Source organism: Leptosomus discolor, chromosome 3 (genome assembly GCF_034619465.1).
Source record: "Leptosomus discolor isolate bLepDis1 chromosome 3, bLepDis1.hap2, whole genome shotgun sequence".
Classification (NCBI taxonomy): Eukaryota; Metazoa; Chordata; class Aves; order Leptosomiformes; family Leptosomidae; genus Leptosomus; species Leptosomus discolor.
In genome coordinates, this window is record NC_141393.1 from 80,458,874 (window position 1) to 80,478,428 (window position 19,555).

General features: G+C 42.1%; 1 protein-coding gene across 1 annotated transcript in view; it reads right to left on the reverse strand.

Annotated features, from left to right (window-relative positions):
• BTBD8 (BTB domain containing 8) overlaps nucleotides 1-18,456 on the reverse strand; it is a 37,377-nt gene extending 18,921 nt beyond the window's left edge. Inside the window, exons 1-6 of the mRNA XM_086463230.1 lie at nucleotides 18,338-18,456; nucleotides 18,072-18,257; nucleotides 6,434-6,705; nucleotides 5,436-5,553; nucleotides 2,448-2,537; nucleotides 148-228 (exon numbers count right to left, since the gene is read on the reverse strand). Of these exons, the coding sequence (XP_086319356.1) occupies nucleotides 148-228; nucleotides 2,448-2,537; nucleotides 5,436-5,553; nucleotides 6,434-6,705; nucleotides 18,072-18,257; nucleotides 18,338-18,456 (866 nt within the window). The remainder of the gene's footprint in view (nucleotides 1-147; nucleotides 229-2,447; nucleotides 2,538-5,435; nucleotides 5,554-6,433; nucleotides 6,706-18,071; nucleotides 18,258-18,337) is intronic.
• Nucleotides 18,457-19,555: the final 1,099 nt, after the last annotated feature.

The window sequence follows — 19,555 nt, forward strand, 5'->3', positions numbered from 1 at the left end:
CTCAAGTATGTTTAGGTGTAACGATCATTGTATTTGACATCTTTGTCTTATTTATACTACATGAAGAATTTTCCTTTTGACTTTTAACTGAGAAAATACAGCAAAAGCACAAACTACAATTAAAAAATAGTAAAAGGTGACATATACCCAACATCAACTTTGTCTGGGAAGTCCAGAATACCTCCATAGATAAAATGCAAGATGACACTCATTTCTACATGGCTTATGCTGCAAAAAAAGAAAGAAAAAAAATGCAAATAAAAAGACGTGTCCAGAATAAAACACACATTTCTTAGCCAAAGGAAGTTGGTCAAAAGGCTGATGATACACCATCCAGCTGTTCTGTGAATGGAAGGCAAAAGATCTGATAAAATTAAAGCTATTTTCAAGATAACTGCAATTCAAAAGTATCTACATGGACTACATTTTGGGTGAATTTTGCTACACAATAGTCTTGCTGAAACTTTGTAATACTTTAAGTCTTTGAAAGTAAGTCATAAGCAGACTAATACTAGTATCTAGATTATTTACATGGGTAATATGCAGAAAGGATTTTTTTCATCATCTCCAAGCTCTTTACTAAGTAGTAAGTAGTAAGTAATTATGAAGCAACTATGTATTTTAAAATTGTTTCATAACAACTATTTTTTATTCTTGATTTTATGATACCTTTAAGTTTTCCCCCCAACAAAAATACATCTAATAGTTTTAGTACACCAAGTTCTAAGTAGGAACATTGCATCTCAAAATATTTAGAAAAAGTCTTTATGCCTCGGTTCAAATTAAGAAACAGGGAATTCCTGCACACAGTAGTGTTTGCAGCCTTGCATCGTCCCAACACCATAATGCAGAAAGGCACAGAATACCTATTTTAAACGGTGGACACGATCTCCTGAACAATACATTATTGTACTTATGCACGTCTGTCTCGGTGTGCAACCTTCAGAACCCACGAGTGCTGTGTACATTAGTGTAAGTGGAATATAGTCATGCAGATTTTGCTAAGACTCCTTGAAACATTAGACGTGTTTAAGCAACAGACATTGATGACTAAAAATAAAAGGAAAAAACCCCACGTTGCATCGTGCTAAGAAGCAAAATCAGCACAGTTGTCTCTCTGTATGTTAGTACACATGATAGCCATAAAATCAGCAAGAAGAAGTTTCCCCACAGTCTTGACAGCTGTTATCTCATGCAGAATTTTCATTATTTCAGAGTAAGCCATATGTACTTTATTTATAAGTGTTTAAAAAGACAGCATGGAAATCTGCACCAAGCGGAAAACTGAACTAGAAAGGGTAAAATTATGGTTAAGATTCTTAATAACAGAAATTATGAGGCACTGGCATGAGAATATACTCATATAAAGATTAAGTACTTCCCAGGAGAAAGCCTCTACTGAAAAACAAGGATGAAAATTTCTTAGCCATGTAGAAATCAATCCCAGGGAAAGAAGTGTAAATACCAGAGTATTACAAAACAGAGTTGACTATTAGCCTCCAAAACATACTATGTATAGCATAAAAGCTAAAGAATCCGTTAAATTAGAAGTGTATTGTTTTATAAAAATTAGGAAGTGGCAACCAAACCAACAGATAACCTTCCTGGTTTTGCAGCAATATTATTACACTGACAGAAAACTAAAATTATGAAAATGTGAGAAAGTATCACTTGGCCAAGCAACTTGATGTTAACACAAAGGAATGACATTCTGCAGCCCTGTAAGGTGCACAGTTCTTTCTGAAGAAAGCTGAGTCAGCCAACATCATGCCTGAACAAAAAAGCTAACACGTACAAGTATCAGCGCTAGTTTGCTTTTAAAGATGTAATATATTTCAACTGATTTTTCTGATACTGAAAAGAACTAACCTGGCAGTCCCTAGTTTATTTATGAAGTCTTAAGGATTCATCCTACACCAACAGCTCCATTACTTTCAGCTGTCAACAGAAAGCCATTGTGAACCAGCACCCTAGTCAAAATTGGTTTAGTGTATGATGCTGAAATATCATTATTAAACACTCTTTAAGGAACCTAATAGTTTATTTATCTTTACATTGTAAACATACTCTTATTGTCCACCTAGGTATGAAAACCAAATTACACTGTTCAGACATTCATAATACTTTTCATGACACGTACAACACGAAGTGAAAGAAGAGAATTGCAAAATAGACTCTGAATACTAAAACTCTGCAAAAAAGGATTAGTACCCTTCTGCTGATGAAAAAGACTGCTTCCCTGAACCGTCTGGCAATATTAACAAATAGACTGCACAGGCTGTTTCATCCTGAAGTCAAAACAGTACTCGGGAAATGTATCAGGTTGAAGAAAAGTGTCAAGGCAGATTAATCTTCAGTGCTCTATAGGCAGCACAGTCGTTACATATTCGCAGTGATTTTAAATTGCCTACCTTTGCTCCCACTCGACTTGCAAAGACAACACTTACCCTTGAAGAGTGATGTGCTCTTGGGAGCTTTCAGCCCAACTTCCACTCAGCATAGCAGCAAAGTAACTAGATCTGGCACATAAAATGGCCCTGAGAGAGAAAAAGTAAACATTATTCCACTAGATACAAATATTTATTATGAGACTCTTTGATAACACTGACTTAAATCTTTGCCCTTTACGCATTAGGGTGTCATCGGCACACTGCATGCCTTTCCTTCCAGTATGTTTGGAATTTCAAAATATGCTAGAGGAAAAAAAAACCCAAACAGTACTCTAAATTTCTCAGTAAAAGCTTGTTCCTAGTATGACTTTGACATTCACACAGAGGAAATATGTTATCACAAGCATTTTCCTTTTATATGACATAAAATTACAATTTATTTCTTCTGGGTTTTTTACCAAATAACAGTAAGTAACCTTGTTTCTACAGCCCCATTCTAGCCAAATAATTATATCCTGAATCTCTGAAATTCTTTTTATACTACAAAATGTGTATTTATTAAAATGAAAAGACGAGTATAAAACTTCTCTTATTTGAAATTAGCTGGCCACCTACCAGCACATCCTAAAAGTCAAACAAATTTGATACTAACATACGATACAACAATGTGATGTGTGTTTCCAGCACTGTTTAAGAAGAGCTACCAATTACTTCTGTTTAGACTTAGTACCCTTGTATATTTAAAAGGCATAAAGGGGCTAATTCAATTTACCACTACTTCTGTCACACAATAAAGAAACGCCAGACCAGTAGTCTGTGTAGCTCAGTATCTCCACCAGTATCACGGTCTTCAGAAAACCAGATGAGAAAACCTTTGCAACAGGAGCTTCTTAAGGTGGAAGTGGAAGGGCGGAAAGGAAGAGAACCTAGTGGATAAAAACTGCTTTACGATGTCAGCCTTCCAGATTTACACATTACAGCGTTCGCCTTTATGTATCTTATCTGGGCTATTGCAGCCGTAGATAATATTCTCATATGTATACAGTTTTTTCCTGACACTTACTAAGCTTCCTATTATTTATAAAATTACTTTATGTCATGTATTTCCCGTGGCAGAAAAAGCAAAGTGTTATATTAGGCATGAGAATCCTTTCTTTTACATATATTTGTTGGCTCTTAAAATGTTTCATTTTGCGTAGGAAGAAGCAAGAAGAATGCTATTTATGGTCTCTTTTCTAGTCATTACATATTCTGGAATCTCTCATCTTTCTTCCCTCCTCCTGCTTCAGAAGTCTCAGCAGTTTAAATTAGGAACTTCTCGCAGATTCCTCCTGTGATTCATCCAGCAATAATAATAATGAAGGTTTTACAGAACGTTTTATATCTCGGTGAAATGAGTCCACACATAAATGAGTATTACATCACAACTTTGTGTATGTGAAATGCTAAACACATGCACGATCTTGTTTTTATAAGATACAATAACACAGTATCATGGAGCTATGAAATACACTATTTCCAGTTTTGTCATTCTCTTCCAAATAAACTTCAGTGATGAACAGGGCTAAATCAACTCCAAGGGCGTAGCTGAAGTGGGTATTTCGAAGACTCATTTTAAATACGACAGCTCCTCAGTAGAATACGGACAAGTATGTGCTACCTAAATACACACTGATAACATTTTAACTTCTGGAATACATGGAGATACCAAATGAATTTGATGTAAATTTATCTTTATCTGTGCTTTCCTACTGTCATGGTTTGTGTCACAAGTTTATTACTGAACAAATTTTGACTTGCTCCACTCAGGGCCCTCTCAGAATACAACACAGCACTAGGAAGACACAACTTGACGACCCTCAGAGCACTGCTGCTCACAGGGCAATGTCTACTGGGAGTTCACAGGACTTCATGAGAAAGTAAGGAATACTGAGATAAGTAGCTGGAAGAGGGTGGGGGCTTAAACCATCTCCTGTTTGAGAACTTCAAAAAAATCCCTTAACATAAGTAAATCATACTTTCACCACAGTTATACCCAAAGTTAGATTTCCCTTACTGACTCCTACCACTCACATGATGCAGTACTAAAATAAGCAAGTCTTGTGACTGTTTCAGAACATCCTTGTTTTCTTTATGATTTACTGCCGTATTTTTTTGATGCTGGTTAGACTAGATACGTTGCTCCAGGCAGTAAGTGGCCTAAATTAAAGAAGCTCTGATCGTGGAATCTTTTTGTTGACTTTCTTTTTGCATTAAAGTATTTGTTGCTCAAAGTTACGGACACTAGAACATGTCTTCTTATAGTGTAGATCAGAAGAAACAAACATGCCTAACTACAAGACATTCCGAAAATTTAGTATCTATCCTAATTCTATTATTTAAAAAGATAAAATACCCCCCCCACACACTATTATGACCTATTTTCTGTAAAGATATTTGTAATGTCAGTAATATAACTCCCCACACACTGGTTTTGTGTTGAGAAAATACTAAAAGTAGTGGAGGGTTTTTTATAATCTCTCTCAGTTAGTTATATACTCAAAGGGAACAAAATACAGGCTGTCTCGTTTGCTATCTCAAATGCAAACAGACTCGTATCAAAGGTAGAAGGAATGGTGCTGACGCTTTAATTTGCTTTCTGAAGCTACAGAAGTCCACTAAGCTAAGGTTCTTAAATGGTCTTGGACTTTAGATCTGACAAAGGCTGCTGACAATCTTTACAGCTACGCGACTGATGTAATGAAAGTAAAATCAGATTCTATACACACAGATTCTGAAGAGAAGGAAAAAAACCATATAATTACTACTCCAGAAATTCTCTACGTGTATGGTAATGTTATTCAGCATTAATACCTGAGTAGTTTATTAATGGATTTTTCATTTTCTTCAGAGAGCACAGATTACTTAATATATAATATATAGTACTATAACGGTTCCCAGCTGGATAACTGCCCCAGCAATAACTTACTATAGGTATACAGTACCAGCAGTGTTTAATACGAGAAGAATTTTGGATGGAAAACTTCACAGTAAATACTTATGTACCTGTGAGCTTGAAAATCTTTGCCTTCTATGCAAATGTTAATATCTGGGCAACAGCACTTCCTGTAGAGCATCATTAAGTCTTCTCCTAAGACAGATGCAGTTTCTAGCTTGGAATTACCTGTAGATAGAGAGAAATAGCTATTTTCACTGTGTCTGGTGTAGGCTAGACTATTGACAGTACACAGCCAACTTAAAATATTTGAAAAGAATCTGACATAATGTATTTTTTAATATTGCCTATTCAAGCTAGAATTTTCCTTGAAAGGCTTTCTAGACCTTGGATTTTACTTGTTTTGACTTGAGATATCAGAAATTTGACCAATGCTTCGTATTTGATATCTACAGAAGTGCTACAGTTACTCTTCCATAAGATTATGTGGCCAGTTCACGTTTTCTACAGAGATCTGGTACCTCTGCATTAAAGGAAAGTAGACTCTGAATAAGTTCAGGGTCATGTACTGCTACAAGCTTCTGCCTGAACAGATTAGTCGCTTGATCCTATCTTACTGACACAGCTGTAGCAGCCAACACCTCTGGTGTAGATGCAGTTAGACTTGTGCTACTTATTTCATTCACAGTTGCAGTAGGAAAGATTCTGAAAGATTCCAGAATCCTTGTAAAACAACAGTGGAAGTAGCGTAATTTGCTAGAAAAAGAAAGGAATGGAGAGATTCTGCTCTGTGGGAGGTCCCACGTGACGAGGGCTCAGGTTTGCTGTATTACAGAGAAAAGACGGGACACAATGCCGATGAACATGCCCAATGCCTGGCAAGTCCTGTCAGATTTATTATGCTACATGTTGGCTGGGAACCACTCCCGCAGCAATTCATTTTCAAGGTGTGAGAGAATGAGACCACAACAAAGAACATCCATGTAAGCTGTGCTTTAACAATAGCTTTAATCTTTGCCTGCATTTTTACATCTGTATAAGTCTTTGGATAATTATTCAAAACACAAAAAAAAAAATTAAACAAACAAAAGTGTAATTCCAAACCTACCTGCAGTGGCTTGGTCGCTTTCTGCATCACCAACTCCTTCTGGAAGTTCCTCTTCAATACAAGATGAAGAAACAACTTCTTTCTGTACAGCTCCACTTGGAGTATTCGGATCAACAGGTGTTCTTTTGCCATCTCCAAGACAATTTACATTTGTTTGAGTGTTCTGAAGAGTATCAATGTTGTTTTCCTGTATTAATTTGGGTTCCAGTACTTTTTTCATCATAGCCAGCTCCTCAGCTTCTTTAATATTTTTATCAGATGAATATACAAGCCTAGAAGATGACACTACATTTATTCCTGTAATTTTTTAATTGATCAAAACAAACAAATAAAAAATGCCATTTTTTCTAGGTAACAAAGTTCATGACCAAAACCAAAAGCTAGACTCTACAGTGCTGTAATAAAAAAAAAAAAAAACAACACAAAACTTTTTAAAAACTGTATCTCTAGAAAACTTATTTGTGTAATGCTTGAAAAAGCATAAACAAGCATTACAAGTAAAACGTAGTATCAGGCTAAAAGGAACGAAGGTTTCTCTTCCTCACTTTGCTTTTTTAATTAAAGAAACTTTTGTTTGCTCTTTATAGCTCATCTACTATAATCATCTACTGGCAAAAGCAGAAGCAAGCTGTATCAGTAATGATGGATGACTGACTTATAAATCTTAGTATGACCGAGAAAAGGCATTTGATTGTTCTTTAATACCATCAAATTCTAATTTCAAAGGAAGCACTTGAAAGCATGAAAATTTGCAGTTAAGATTACCCAAGAGCTTTCACTTTGCCCATATAGTAATTCCAGCTTCCCACTTTCCATCTGTTTCACCAGCTTATTTTGGGCTCAAGATCTGGAAAGGCTGACAAAGCCCACAGTCTGTGACTGAAAAGATCTTGTATTTATAGAAAGATACTGCACTCCAGCAACTTAATGGAGGCTTAAAGAGTCAATGTGAACAGATAACACGCTTTATCAGTGGTTTCATACCATATAGATGAAGTTAGCAAAGTTTAACAGAAGAGCTACAGTTACTTTGGGTTTAGCAGATGTGTACTTACAGATCTGCATTTAGTCACTCATTCCACGGCAAAGAGGCTTTATTGTTAATACTGGGAACATAGTAATTTCAATATGCTATTTGAACACTGTCCTCTAAAGGGGCAGAGAAAATCATACAAAGAAATCATCTTCCTTCTTAAGTCCTGGATTTGAAGGACCGAGTTAGGTAGTGGGGTTTTTTTTGTCTGCATGGTACAGGTTCTCACCAAGAGAGAATGACAAGAAACAGGAATGTAGGGAATGGGAATTTTAATATTTTGTTAGATTTTGAAAGCAAAGGCCAGGAAAACGTGTGACAGGAGTAACAAAAGTTCACATTGAAAGAGTAAGACCTGCGGACCCTCTTTACACCGTTTTTAAGGTTGTTGTACCTGTATGGGCCTTCAGAACTCCTAAACTGTGAGCTTGGCCTGACCATCTATTGTGTTTCATATTTACAGTGCTTTCCAACCCAGTGTAACAATAGCATGAGGGAAAGACAAGTAATAACACGCCATATTACCGAGAACAGAACCACAGATAGTTTGCTGGAGCAGGAAGACTTTGCAATTCTTTAGAAAATTCAAGACCATGACTCCCACACTTTCCCCTCCGTTCACTATGCTTCTCAGTACTTGACATCTGTGTTTTACAGCTCTATGGCAGTAGGACTCCCGAACAGAAATTTGGAGTGGAAACCAAATTAACCTAGAGCTTTCAAAATTCCACAGAAGTATTCTGAGATTTTTGTCTTCAAGATGTTTCTCCACATTAGATCTTCCAACAAATGTCACTTGAAGTCACAAAGACAACGCCACTACTAGACAAAATCCAGTCATTCCTACTTTACCTCTGAGTCTTCACCAGATGTAAGCAAATACCACAATTACAAAAGTAAGCTGGTGACACATACTGAATGTGAAAAACTGCAGGAAGATCCCTAGTAAGGGTTCGTTGAAAGAAAATTGCCATTCATAACAAGTTAGGTTAAATTTGCACTGGAACTTTACTTATTCACCCTTCTGTTGCTGCGGAACTATTGCATATTCAAGATGTAAAGACAAATTGCCTTTGAGGGAGAAAGAAAATTAGCGGCAACAGATACCCCATAAATTAATTATTTTAATATTCTTGCTTACTTTCTGCCAGTACCTGAAAAACATATCCCTAGGGAATCTGATAAGATAAGCAATGAGGCTACAACCTCTTGGGAATCCCCAGGGCATTTTCAGATAATCTACATAAGAAACCTCAGGAATGCAATTCTATTTTCAGCAGGCTTAAGTCAATGAAAATGGCACCCTTACCTCAACTAGGAACTCTGTAAATAAAACAAGTGGCATGTTGTTAAACCAGAACTAAGTAACTCGTTTCTAGATCTGAAAAAGTTATTCTATTTGAAATAAGTTTTTCCTGTACAAAGTCAAAGAACCTTGATTAACGTTTAAAATCCAGCCATAGTCCTGGATTTATTACTTCAGAAACTCAGCAAAGCATCTGTGTATTAGGGTCCTGCTTAATACAGACTGTAAAATTGATACTTTGAAAGACTCAGGGAGGCATCCATTATTCTGCTTCACAGACAGCAATAATGATTTTGGCATATCTTTTAGAAATTTTCCTCTATCTCAGTTAAATCCCGTTAGATGTTCTTTCCAGCATGGAAGATTCTGCAGTTTTCTAAAATCAGTTATATAGAACTTTACTTGGCAACACTCTGTATTACATAGGCTCATTTCTAAAGGCAGAGTGAAGTTTTCTAGACTGTCTTCTACAGAGTATCACATGGTGCCTTCCTGCATAAATAAAAGCTAGGGAAATCTTTCATCCACAGCAAAACGCATAGCTCAGACCTTGGAACTCAGATGTTTTAGTGATAATGTAAAACCATCTCTTTAAAAACACAGCTGCTGTAAGAAACCAGGACCCTTACTGCAGAATTATGATATGAATAGTTTTTACTGTTCCAAACCTCTTGAGTAGGCATAGAATCACAGAAGTTTCAGTTGGAAGAGCCCTTCAAGATAATCCAGTCCAACCTTTGCCCCAGCTCTACCAACACCACTAAACCATGTCCCTAAGTACATCTACACATCTCTTGAACGCCTCCAGGGATGGTGACTCCACCACCTCCCTGGGCAGGCTGTTCCAATGCCTGACAACCCTTTCAGTAAAGAAATTCTTCTAAATATCCAGCCTGAGCCTCCCCTGGTGCAGCTTAAGGCCATTTCCCCTTGTTCTATCGCTTGTTACTAGGGAGAAGAGACCGACACCACCTCATTACAGCTTCCTTTCAAGGAGTTGTAGAGAGCGATAAGGTCTCCCCACAGCCTTCTCTTCTCCAGGCTAAACAGCCCCAGACCCCTCAGCTGTTCCTCGTATGAGACATGCATCCTTTGATGTGACACCTTAGTTTAGTAAGCTATAGTGCAGATTACAGTTCTATAAAGTTACAGATTTCTTTAAACCGGATAGAGGTATCATCAGGACGTCTTAGAGCTTGACCAGTTTTGAACTGAGTGAAGTATGTACAAGAAAGCAGTTATCTGAACAATCTAAGGCAGCATAAAAATGTTCCAGTCCTTCCAACATCCCTAATGATGATGAGGAAAGTACTAGATTATACTCACTGTGATCAAACAGCTTCCTTGAACATACAAGCAGTACAGAGTTATTTTTATAACAACACACGGCCTACACAGACATCTCAAAACGCATGTTAAAGAAAAGCATGTACTTTGTGGGTGGTACTAGGAAAACACTAAGTAGCCCAACCAAACTTTTGTGCATCTAACGATTTAATTCACAGTTTTGTTTTTAAAGATGTCCTGAAGTTGTATCTCCTCTGGTTCCAAATCACTTAGGCTAAATTCTTTAGGAAGTCTGTCGGCATTAGAGCTCTCTTTAAGGCCCACCTATTTCTGTTAATTATAGCTGCATGACTCCACATGGTCTTGAAAACCATACAGTCTCATTAGAAGAACTATCATGCAATTCCCTTCTCAGAACAGCCACAAAGCTAATAGTGACAAGAATCAGTAAGGCATTTTAATGCTCACTGAATATATAAAAAACATGATCACAAAAAAATCCTAAGATAATTGGGTCGAAAATGAATTTTGATCCACTTCTTTGGTCCTTCGAGTCAGGAGGTGCATTTCCTCAGTAGGGGCCACACTCACTGTCTGCAAGACTGACAAAATCCCAAACAGAAATGTTGTGGGCCACTAGTGACCATGGAGACAACACAAGAAGTGAGAAAGGGCAGGTTTTATTTTCAAGAAATACCACATTTGCATGCAAGATGAACCCATTTTTGTTTTAATTTCCGAGAACGCTGAAAGTCACTGGAATTAACACCATCATCACCAAACTTTACTGAAGGCTGTCAGGACAGCCTCTCCTATTGTCCCAAGGTAGTTGCTAAACAAATAAATAAATAAAAAGAAAGTGCTCAACTAAGTAGGCATTCACCTTTCAAATGTTCCCTGCAGCAGCTTCCACTTGCTCCTAGTGACAGTTCTTCACTGAGAGCCCATCTGGAGAAGAGTTACCTGCCATCTTCTCCTCAAAGTTATACATACATGTGCACACACGTCATTTATGTCACCAGAGAAGTGCTTTTGAGTTCTTAGACACTTAGAGACACTTAAACAGACAGGATCTTGTACATGTTGTTATGGATATGCTGCATATATGCCCAGATTTGCAGAGCATCAGTAAAGAGGTTACATACAGAGCACGCTTGAACAAAAGCTGTTAATGCCAGGGAAGAGGATTTTTTTTTTTCCCTATCTTGATGTTTGTTTGTTTTCTATCAGCTAGCAACGCAAACTGATTGTTAATGCTAAAGTCTATCAGAAAATCAGAAGCTTCTCCAGCGTAAATACTATGGATAGCAAGAAGCTGTCAGCACAAAAGTCCAACACATAAGAAAAGGGAAAATTCTGCTGTTTGACAGTGCATCAGTTTAATTGCCCTGAAGAAAAGAAACTACAGTAACTTTAGAATGGAGGGACAAGTACAGATGCCCAAAACAGGATACTTACTTGGTAGTGTAGGGGATAATAAAATTAATGAAAATAGCCAATAGAAATTATGTTTTTCTTTTATTTATAAGTTGTACAGATGCTGTGTGTTGTTTTCAATAGGAACTTGGCATAGCACATACCAGAACTTCATGTAGTAACTAGAGTAGCACTCAAATATCTTCTGTACACACATAAAATACCATATTATACAGTTCTACTTAAACAAAGCTATGTGCTATCACAATTAAATGACAAATAAAACCAAGATCTATTAACTTTTGTTAATAAAAATAACACCGAGAATGTAGGAAGTCTCTGAACCACTCCCTGCCCCCAGGTTTTAATGTGCTGATGTCTTTAGCAAACCCAACGGCAGCAAACACTCTCATGCACTGCATTTAATCTTGGTGGACTTGCAAAAATATTTCAGCAATACACCTAGAGCAGCGAATCTTTGTTAGTGCAAGTTCAGCATGGCATAGGCACAACTTCAAACTACCTTACTCCAGATTCTTCCATTTCCCTTTAGATTTGCTAAAAGCACTGTCTGCTTGACTTTTTCAGCTAAGATGGTTATTTTAATTTAATTGATTTCTTGAGACAAGTATTTCAGTACATTTCTTCTCACGAGACGCAGTATCAACTGCTTCACTGCCTCGCACAGATGCCGATTAAGTTCCAATTTCTTGTGAAAGCTAAGCATTTCAGAAGAATAATCTGGCCCTTAAGCAGTCATGGTCCCAGTGAAAGGTTTCTACCCATTTCTCACAAATTTATTTTTTTTTTCCTTGGGGCATAAATCCATGGCATTAAGATACTGTGTTTTGCAAAGTGAGATCTTAGTGTCACACACGTACGGAATATACTGTGACTTGACAGTTTAGCCTCTCGACTTCCTCAGAGAGACTGAGATTAGATTTAAAGATGAATAAAAAAACTGCAAACCCACCACCCAATAAGAAAAAAATACAATCTCACTGTTTCTATGCATGTGGAAAGGAGATAAAGTTGCCATTGTTTGGTGTGTTTAAAGACCGTTTTCATCAAAAGAAGCAAGTCATTGTGATGAAGGCTTTCTTCCCCTCTCCCAAACTCCATCTTCTTTCCCTCCTTCCTCGCTTAGCAAAGTCTAACTATCCCCAATGACTCGCTTAGCTCATATTTATAACCACAACAAACTAACATGGTGCTGTAGTAACAAACTCGGACCAGAGAATATAGCAGTGTGAATGAAAGCCACTAAGTTAGGAGAGCTTAGCTACTCAGAGAAGCAAATTCCTTAATCCCTTAACTTGGGAAATAAACGTTTTGATTCACAATAATTTGTTCTCAACTTTCTCACTTCCCACTGTTCACTAGAGATAAGCCTTTACAGAGCATTTTAAATTCCACAATTAAGGATTTATCATTTCACAAAGTTTAAGACAGTCATATCGAATTCCCCACGTTGCCCATATTTACAGGGCAGGGTTTGTTAATTCTGTTTGTTTTGGGAGGGATGATTTTTTTTTTAGCTGTATTGCCAATTCCCTTATGTCTTAATGCAAATAAAAGAATTGTTGTGGAGCCGAAAAAATGCACCTGCAAGTGCCACAGAAAGCCGTTTTTGCAGTTAGCTTGTTTTCAAGTCATCCATCAGCCACTCAGAGAACATACTCCTCGGATGGTAGGATACACCACATCGACAGGCATGAGTGACAACAGGATAAAAGGGACAGACCGTTATCAGAATAAACGGTATAACCTGCAGAATTTCCAGAACATGGGAGGCATGCTGTTCTTCTGAAATAAGAATGCTCTGCAGCCATAACCCACTAGAGGCAAATACACAAGCCTAGATATTCAGGGTGAGATTGCTGAGGCGTAAGCGTGCAGGAATTCAGCGTACGTGAGCAGAGGTCACATTCGTTTCCTCCAAAATAGCCAGTATCCCATGGGGACGACGACAATCTAGCGACAGATAGAATAATCCCATGCACAAGTTATTTTAAAGGAGCATTTCCCTTTTTCACTACATTGTAATCCAATGATATGGAACTGTAACTGGCAATTGTATTTAAAGAACAAATACTCACAAACAAGTTGTGTTGTATTTGGGGCAACTGCCTTAGGAAAACCTCACACGCAGGAGAAGGCCAAGAAAACACAACTAAACCATCATCTTCTGCACTGTCAGTCTGATGTCATGTAATTTTAACAGGTACCCCACCTTCTGGCTTGTTCCTCACCCCCCCACCCCCCCCCCCCGGCACACAGAAAAGATTCTGACAGACATGAGCAACAATGAGATTGCAAGAGGTGTGACCAAGTGACAGATGAAACTGGCACAGAGCTATAGGGAATCTGTTGTATTAACAGAAGTTGCTACAGCCTAAGATTTTCTCTATAAAGGAAAGGGGTGCATAGAGTCTACAGAAAGGAGTTATTGTTGTCACGCTGTCTAGCAGTTTTCCTTCAGGAATGTTTGTGCCTGCACTTAAGCTTGATGTAGCATCCTTATCAGGATACCATCCATATCAGGATACAGAACTATGTGAACATAACACGGCTGAAGCCTTTGCTGGTCTACTTTGAATCAACTGCTGGCACTGCAAATTAACCCCCATGGCAGTAAACGTCACAATGACAATTGTATTCCTTTGTCTTTGATCTGTAATGATTGCTTTTTAACTGGCTCTGACTGTCATTAGGTCCTCCTCTGTCCTTCCTTCAATCAGATCCCTTTAATACAAATATCGGGACACAATGAGAATAACAACCAGATTTTTATTTCTATTTTTTTCCGACTGAAAGGGTAAAAAGCAGTTTGCCTCTCAATGGGCAAGGTATTAATGATCTAACGATCTGTGACAGACTGCCGTGCTTCAGGGACGGCAAGTTTCTCTCTTCTTCAGTCAGACTGCGGAACCCTGCTTGAGCAGTCAACTCCTGCCAGTGATGTACTTGCAATTGCAGACCCTTATGAAGAGGGACGGAAGGCTACTGGAGGGCAGAGTCAATATTACGTGACCTTCATCGGGCAAAACCATAGGGTGAACGGTGTCTATGGTACGGATGCTGCACTTCCTGGTGACCAGCAGTTTCTTGCTGGTGTCCTCAGACAGCGCCAGTATAGAGAGGGAACCAAAGCAGCGCTCAGTTGCTCATCTATTTCACGCTAAGGCTACGCAGAAAGATCAGCCCCAAGTTCACCATGTCCCCCATCCTCCTCAAAAACGCTCAGAAGTTTGGCAAGACGAGCCGCACAGCCTTCAGCACACAAGTGACACGCAGCCCACGTCTCTCCTGATGAAGAGAGACAGAGGCCCAAAGGAAGTACGTCTCACTGAGATACAGGCCAGATATAGCTTGTGAGGAAAAAAAAAATCCCCAAATCCCCAAGGAGAGATCATTTTCACTTGGGAAGATAAAAGAAAAGCTGAATACAAACAGGAAAAGGAATGAGATTTTGTTATAGCTTTGATGAACTCTCCCACTAGTACTCCACTTCTGTTCCACAGGGAAACTACTTATAACCAGAAAACCTAGAACTTCTGTAGAAAACGACAACTTTCTCTCAGGAGCTCAACTGCAGCTACAGGTCTTTGCTACAACTCATCATGGCGATTCTCATGCTCCAAGAACTACACTAGCTTCCAGGAAACCTCAAGCTGTAATTTAAGGCTCTATTTTGGATTTGAGAAGATGTAATTAATTTGCATCTTTCGTTAAGAAACGACTGAGATTCAACAGCCACCAATACTAGCAGAAGCTGTCATTTGAAAAATGAAATTGGGCTCTTTTCAGCCAAAGCCACTTCCTTTCCTTGGTTCAAAGCAGTTCACTGTGGTCAAACTCTGATGCATTCTGTGACGCGAATTTTCGCAGAATGTGCTAGGTTAGAGGATTCAAAGCTGAAGTATCAAACAGCACTGAAGACTAAGTTAAGGAAAAAACAACCATCTCGAAAAATGCACTTTATGCACAGACTACATCGGGAGGTTCATTTGAAGAATCTTAAACTCGCAGTGAAAAGATAAAAGGTTTACAGTTAGATGAACTGTTGGGAGTTTAAAGGTGTTTTTCAATACCATGCTTCTTGGAGAACATGCAGGACTCCAGAGATCATTACTCGCCTTCCAGCAAACATAGACAAAACTGACAGCAAGTATTGGTGAACCGTAGACATACTGAGTGCTTACCATTAGGAAAACAAAAGGAGTGATATTAAAATACATAAATAATTAAAATGATTCCAAATAATTATTTCCCCAATGTCCAAATGAAAATAATTTATATTTTTTTAATTTGCGTTATCCTGCTTCTGCACGAGTCTTCTGTACCACTGCTTCCATGAGCGTGAAGTGAATTAATGAAATCAAAGTAATAATGGCGTTAAGAAAAATACGAGACAAAACCCACGCTGTTCTGCTTCTTACCACTTGTTTTGCTAATGCTCCTGCCGGACTTTGACAGTCACCTAACAAATGCCAGTTTATCAGCCTGTTCCACCACAATGGCTCTGTGTTGTAGACAGTACTCTCAGCTCAAAAGGTTTTCTTTCATACTTACTGTAACTTTAGTACACTAAATATACATTTTTAGCCATCTGCTCCGAGAATTTCAGGGGAGAATTTCAGGGGAGAATTTCAGGGGAGAATTTCAGGGGAGAATTTCAGGGGAGAATTTCAGGGGAGAATTTCAGGGGAGAATTTCAGGGGAGAATTTCAGGGGAGAATTTCAGGGGAGAATTTCAGGGGAGAATTTCAGGGGAGAATTTCAGGGGAGAATTTCAGGGGAGAATTTCAGGGGAGAATTTCAGGGGAGAATTTCAGGGGAGAATTTCAGGGGAGAATTTCAGGGGAGAATTTCAGGGGAGAATTTCAGGGGAGAATTTCAGGGGAGAATTTCAGGGGAGAATTTCAGGGGAGAATTTCAGGGGAGAATTTCAGGGGAGAATTTCAGGGGAGAATTTCAGGGGAGAATTTCAGGGGAGAATTTCAGGGGAGAATTTCAGGGGAGAATTTCAGGGGAGAATTTCAGGGGAGAATTTCAGGGGAGAATTTCAGGGGAGAATTTCAGGGGAGAATTTCAGGGGAGAATTTCAGGGGAGAATTTCAGGGGAGAATTTCAGGGGAGAATTTCAGGGGAGAATTTCAGGGGAGAATTTCAGGGGAGAATTTCAGGGGAGAATTTCAGGGGAGAATTTCAGGGGAGAATTTCAGGGGAGAATTTCAGGGGAGAATTTCAGGGGAGAATTTCAGGGGAGAATTTCAGGGGAGAATTTCAGGGGAGAATTTCAGGGGAGAATTTCAGGGGAGAATTTCAGGGGAGAATTTCAGGGGAGAATTTCAGGGGAGAATTTCAGGGGAGAATTTCAGGGGAGAATTTCAGGGGAGAATTTCAGGGGAGAATTTCAGGGGAGAATTTCAGGGGAGAATTTCAGGGGAGAATTTCAGGGGAGAATTTCAGGGGAGAATTTCAGGGGAGAATTTCAGGGGAGAATTTCAGGGGAGAATTTCAGGGGAGAATTTCAGGGGAGAATTTCAGGGGAGAATTTGTAAAACCAATAGGGAGAGGTCAGCCTAGGTTATATTTTCGGACTAAACTTTAGAACTGCAACACCTTCCCCTTCCTCTCGTCAACTATCTCAGGAGCTTGCAAGCGCATACGTTTCCTAGGCACATCCTGACTTCATCCGAAATCCCAGAGTGCCCTGCCACTGCTCCTGGGCATGCCCCGAAGCCCCAGTCGGCTCTAACACCACCCCTTCTCTTCTAGGAGGTAGGTGGCACCACCTCAGCTTTGTTCGAGAGAAGCAAGCGCTGCCCAGTTCTTTGAAAGGAGGATTAGAGGGACTTGCAGGCAAGGAGGGTTGCCAGCTCTGCTGGTGGCACCAGCCAACGCCCCTGATGTACTCACCTGAGGTCTGGAGCAAGCCGTCAGACAGAGCGAACAGCTGGCAGCGGGGAAACACCAGTGCCTGGGGAGCAGCCAGCCCGCACCCTGCGCCGACGGCGCGGCGTGCCTCGCTCCGGGATCCCGGCTGGGAGGGAAGGCTGTGCTGGGTTTGGCCTAGGCCATGGACCACTAGGACTTCAGTGATGACCACACCGTTTCTAACTTCACGCATCATCCTCTAACTGGATGAAGTCCCCCTAGACTTTCAAATCCATAACTTGAACATGACAGTGGAGCGGTTCTTTCTTTGCTTTCATTAGGCAAGCTCGCTAACAGGGGTGTTAGCAGGCACAGACCATTTTAAAGGACACATTCAGGATTTTTGCTGCTTTTTCTATTACAAAGCCTTTACATACCACAAAAACCACGCTACGGCGGCAGAGAGCGTCCCCACGCGCTGTCAGCAGAGGGACGAAAGCAGAGGAAAATAAGTGAGTTACAGGAAAGTCCTCTGCAGGCGCTGCAGGAGGGCTGTGAAGATACCACCTTGCAGGGGAAAGCTTTAAGACAGGTGTTAGTACTGGGAAAAAAAAAAAAAAGAAGAGGAAGGGCCCAGGAGAGGTCGTGCCCGGGCCCGGGGCTGCCGCCCGGTGCCCCGCCGCCCCCGCCCGCCGCCGCGGCCGCGCACTCACCGCAGGAAGCGCCGGAGCTCGGCGGGCCCCACGCCGTCCAGCCGCAGCACCTCCCGGGACGGCCGCCCCCCGGCCAGCCCGGCGAAGAGCCGCGGCGCCCGCGCCAGCAGCACGGCCCGATGCACCCGCAGCTCCGCCTCGCCCGCACGGATGGTCACGTCGGAGCGCGTCCCCTCCGCCAGCAGCCTGCGGGAGCGCACCGTTAACAGCCGCCTCCCCGCCCGGCCCGGCCCGGCCCGCCTGGAGTCGCCGCCCCCCCTGCCTACCTGCCCAGGTCCTGCCGGAGCTGCTCGGCCACCGCCTCCTTCAGCCGCTGCCTCTCCACCGCCGCCGGGCCGGGACCCTTCGGCGCAGCGCCGCCGCCGCCGCCGCCGCAGCGCGCCATGTGCCACCAGCCGCTCCGCTCCGCGCCCGACGGCGGGAGCGCGGGGCGAGGATTGACAGACGGTCTCTTAGCGACGCCGCCGAAGGGGCGGCCCGCCGTCTATCACGAAAACCACCGGGACTGCGCTCGCCGCCGCGGGTGGCGCCTCCCCGCCCGCCAACGCCAGCCCCGCCGCCAGCCGAGGGACCGTCTCCCACCGAGACGCGAGAGCCCCGCGGTGCGGGCTGCAGCGCCTTCCCCGCGCCCTCTCGGGGGGCGTGGCCAGCAATGCCCTCCGCCAATGAGGACCGGCGGCGCTCCGCTAGCCCCCGCCCTTCCCCGCGGCGGGGTGGGAGGGCCCCGCCCTCCCCCGCTTCCCAACGCGGCGGCCGGGGCGGTACCTCCCTGCGGGGGGGGGGGGGGGGGGGGGGGGGGGGGCGGGGCCTCCAGGAGGGGCCTTCCGGCCCGGCCCCGCCGAGCCGCGGCTGCTGCAGGGAGGGCGCCCTCTGCCGGCCGCCGCCCCGGCCCTCATCCAGGCCCGCCTGTCCCTGCCGCTCTCTTTCCGAAGGGTAACGCGATCCTACGTAATCCGTGCGGCGTTGTTTTACCGGCAGAGTCTGGCTTTTGGGTACTGCCCGTTACGTGCCCACCTGCTGCTCTTCCCTCGGAGAACAGGAGCACCAGGACGGCGCAGGCCGGCGCCCCGGTGGGCAGCTCTCCGCGGCTGGGCTGGCGGCCCCCGGGGTCCCAGCGACCCCGTGCTCCTCAGGGAAAACCGTCCTCCCAGCGCCGCCTTTCCTGCCAAGGCGTTAAAGTGCTGCGTAGGGGGGAAAAGTCGCTCTCCGACACCCTTTGGGACAAGGAAAGGCCTTTCCAGCATGAATTAAAGAAGCATGGAACCATTTAAGTTGATAAATGCTGAAAATATTCCAGGGAAAATTATCCTTGAAAGGCAGGTTCCAGCTGTGGATGGACAAGGTGAGATCGATGGCGTTACCACGATGCTGCGGGGACTCTTCCTCGGAGTTTGCATGGAAGGAAGGAGATCGCCAGCCATGGGCGAATACCGCCTGACAGCACCCCCCGGGTCCACTTTCTTGTGAGGGTTACACCAAGCGAG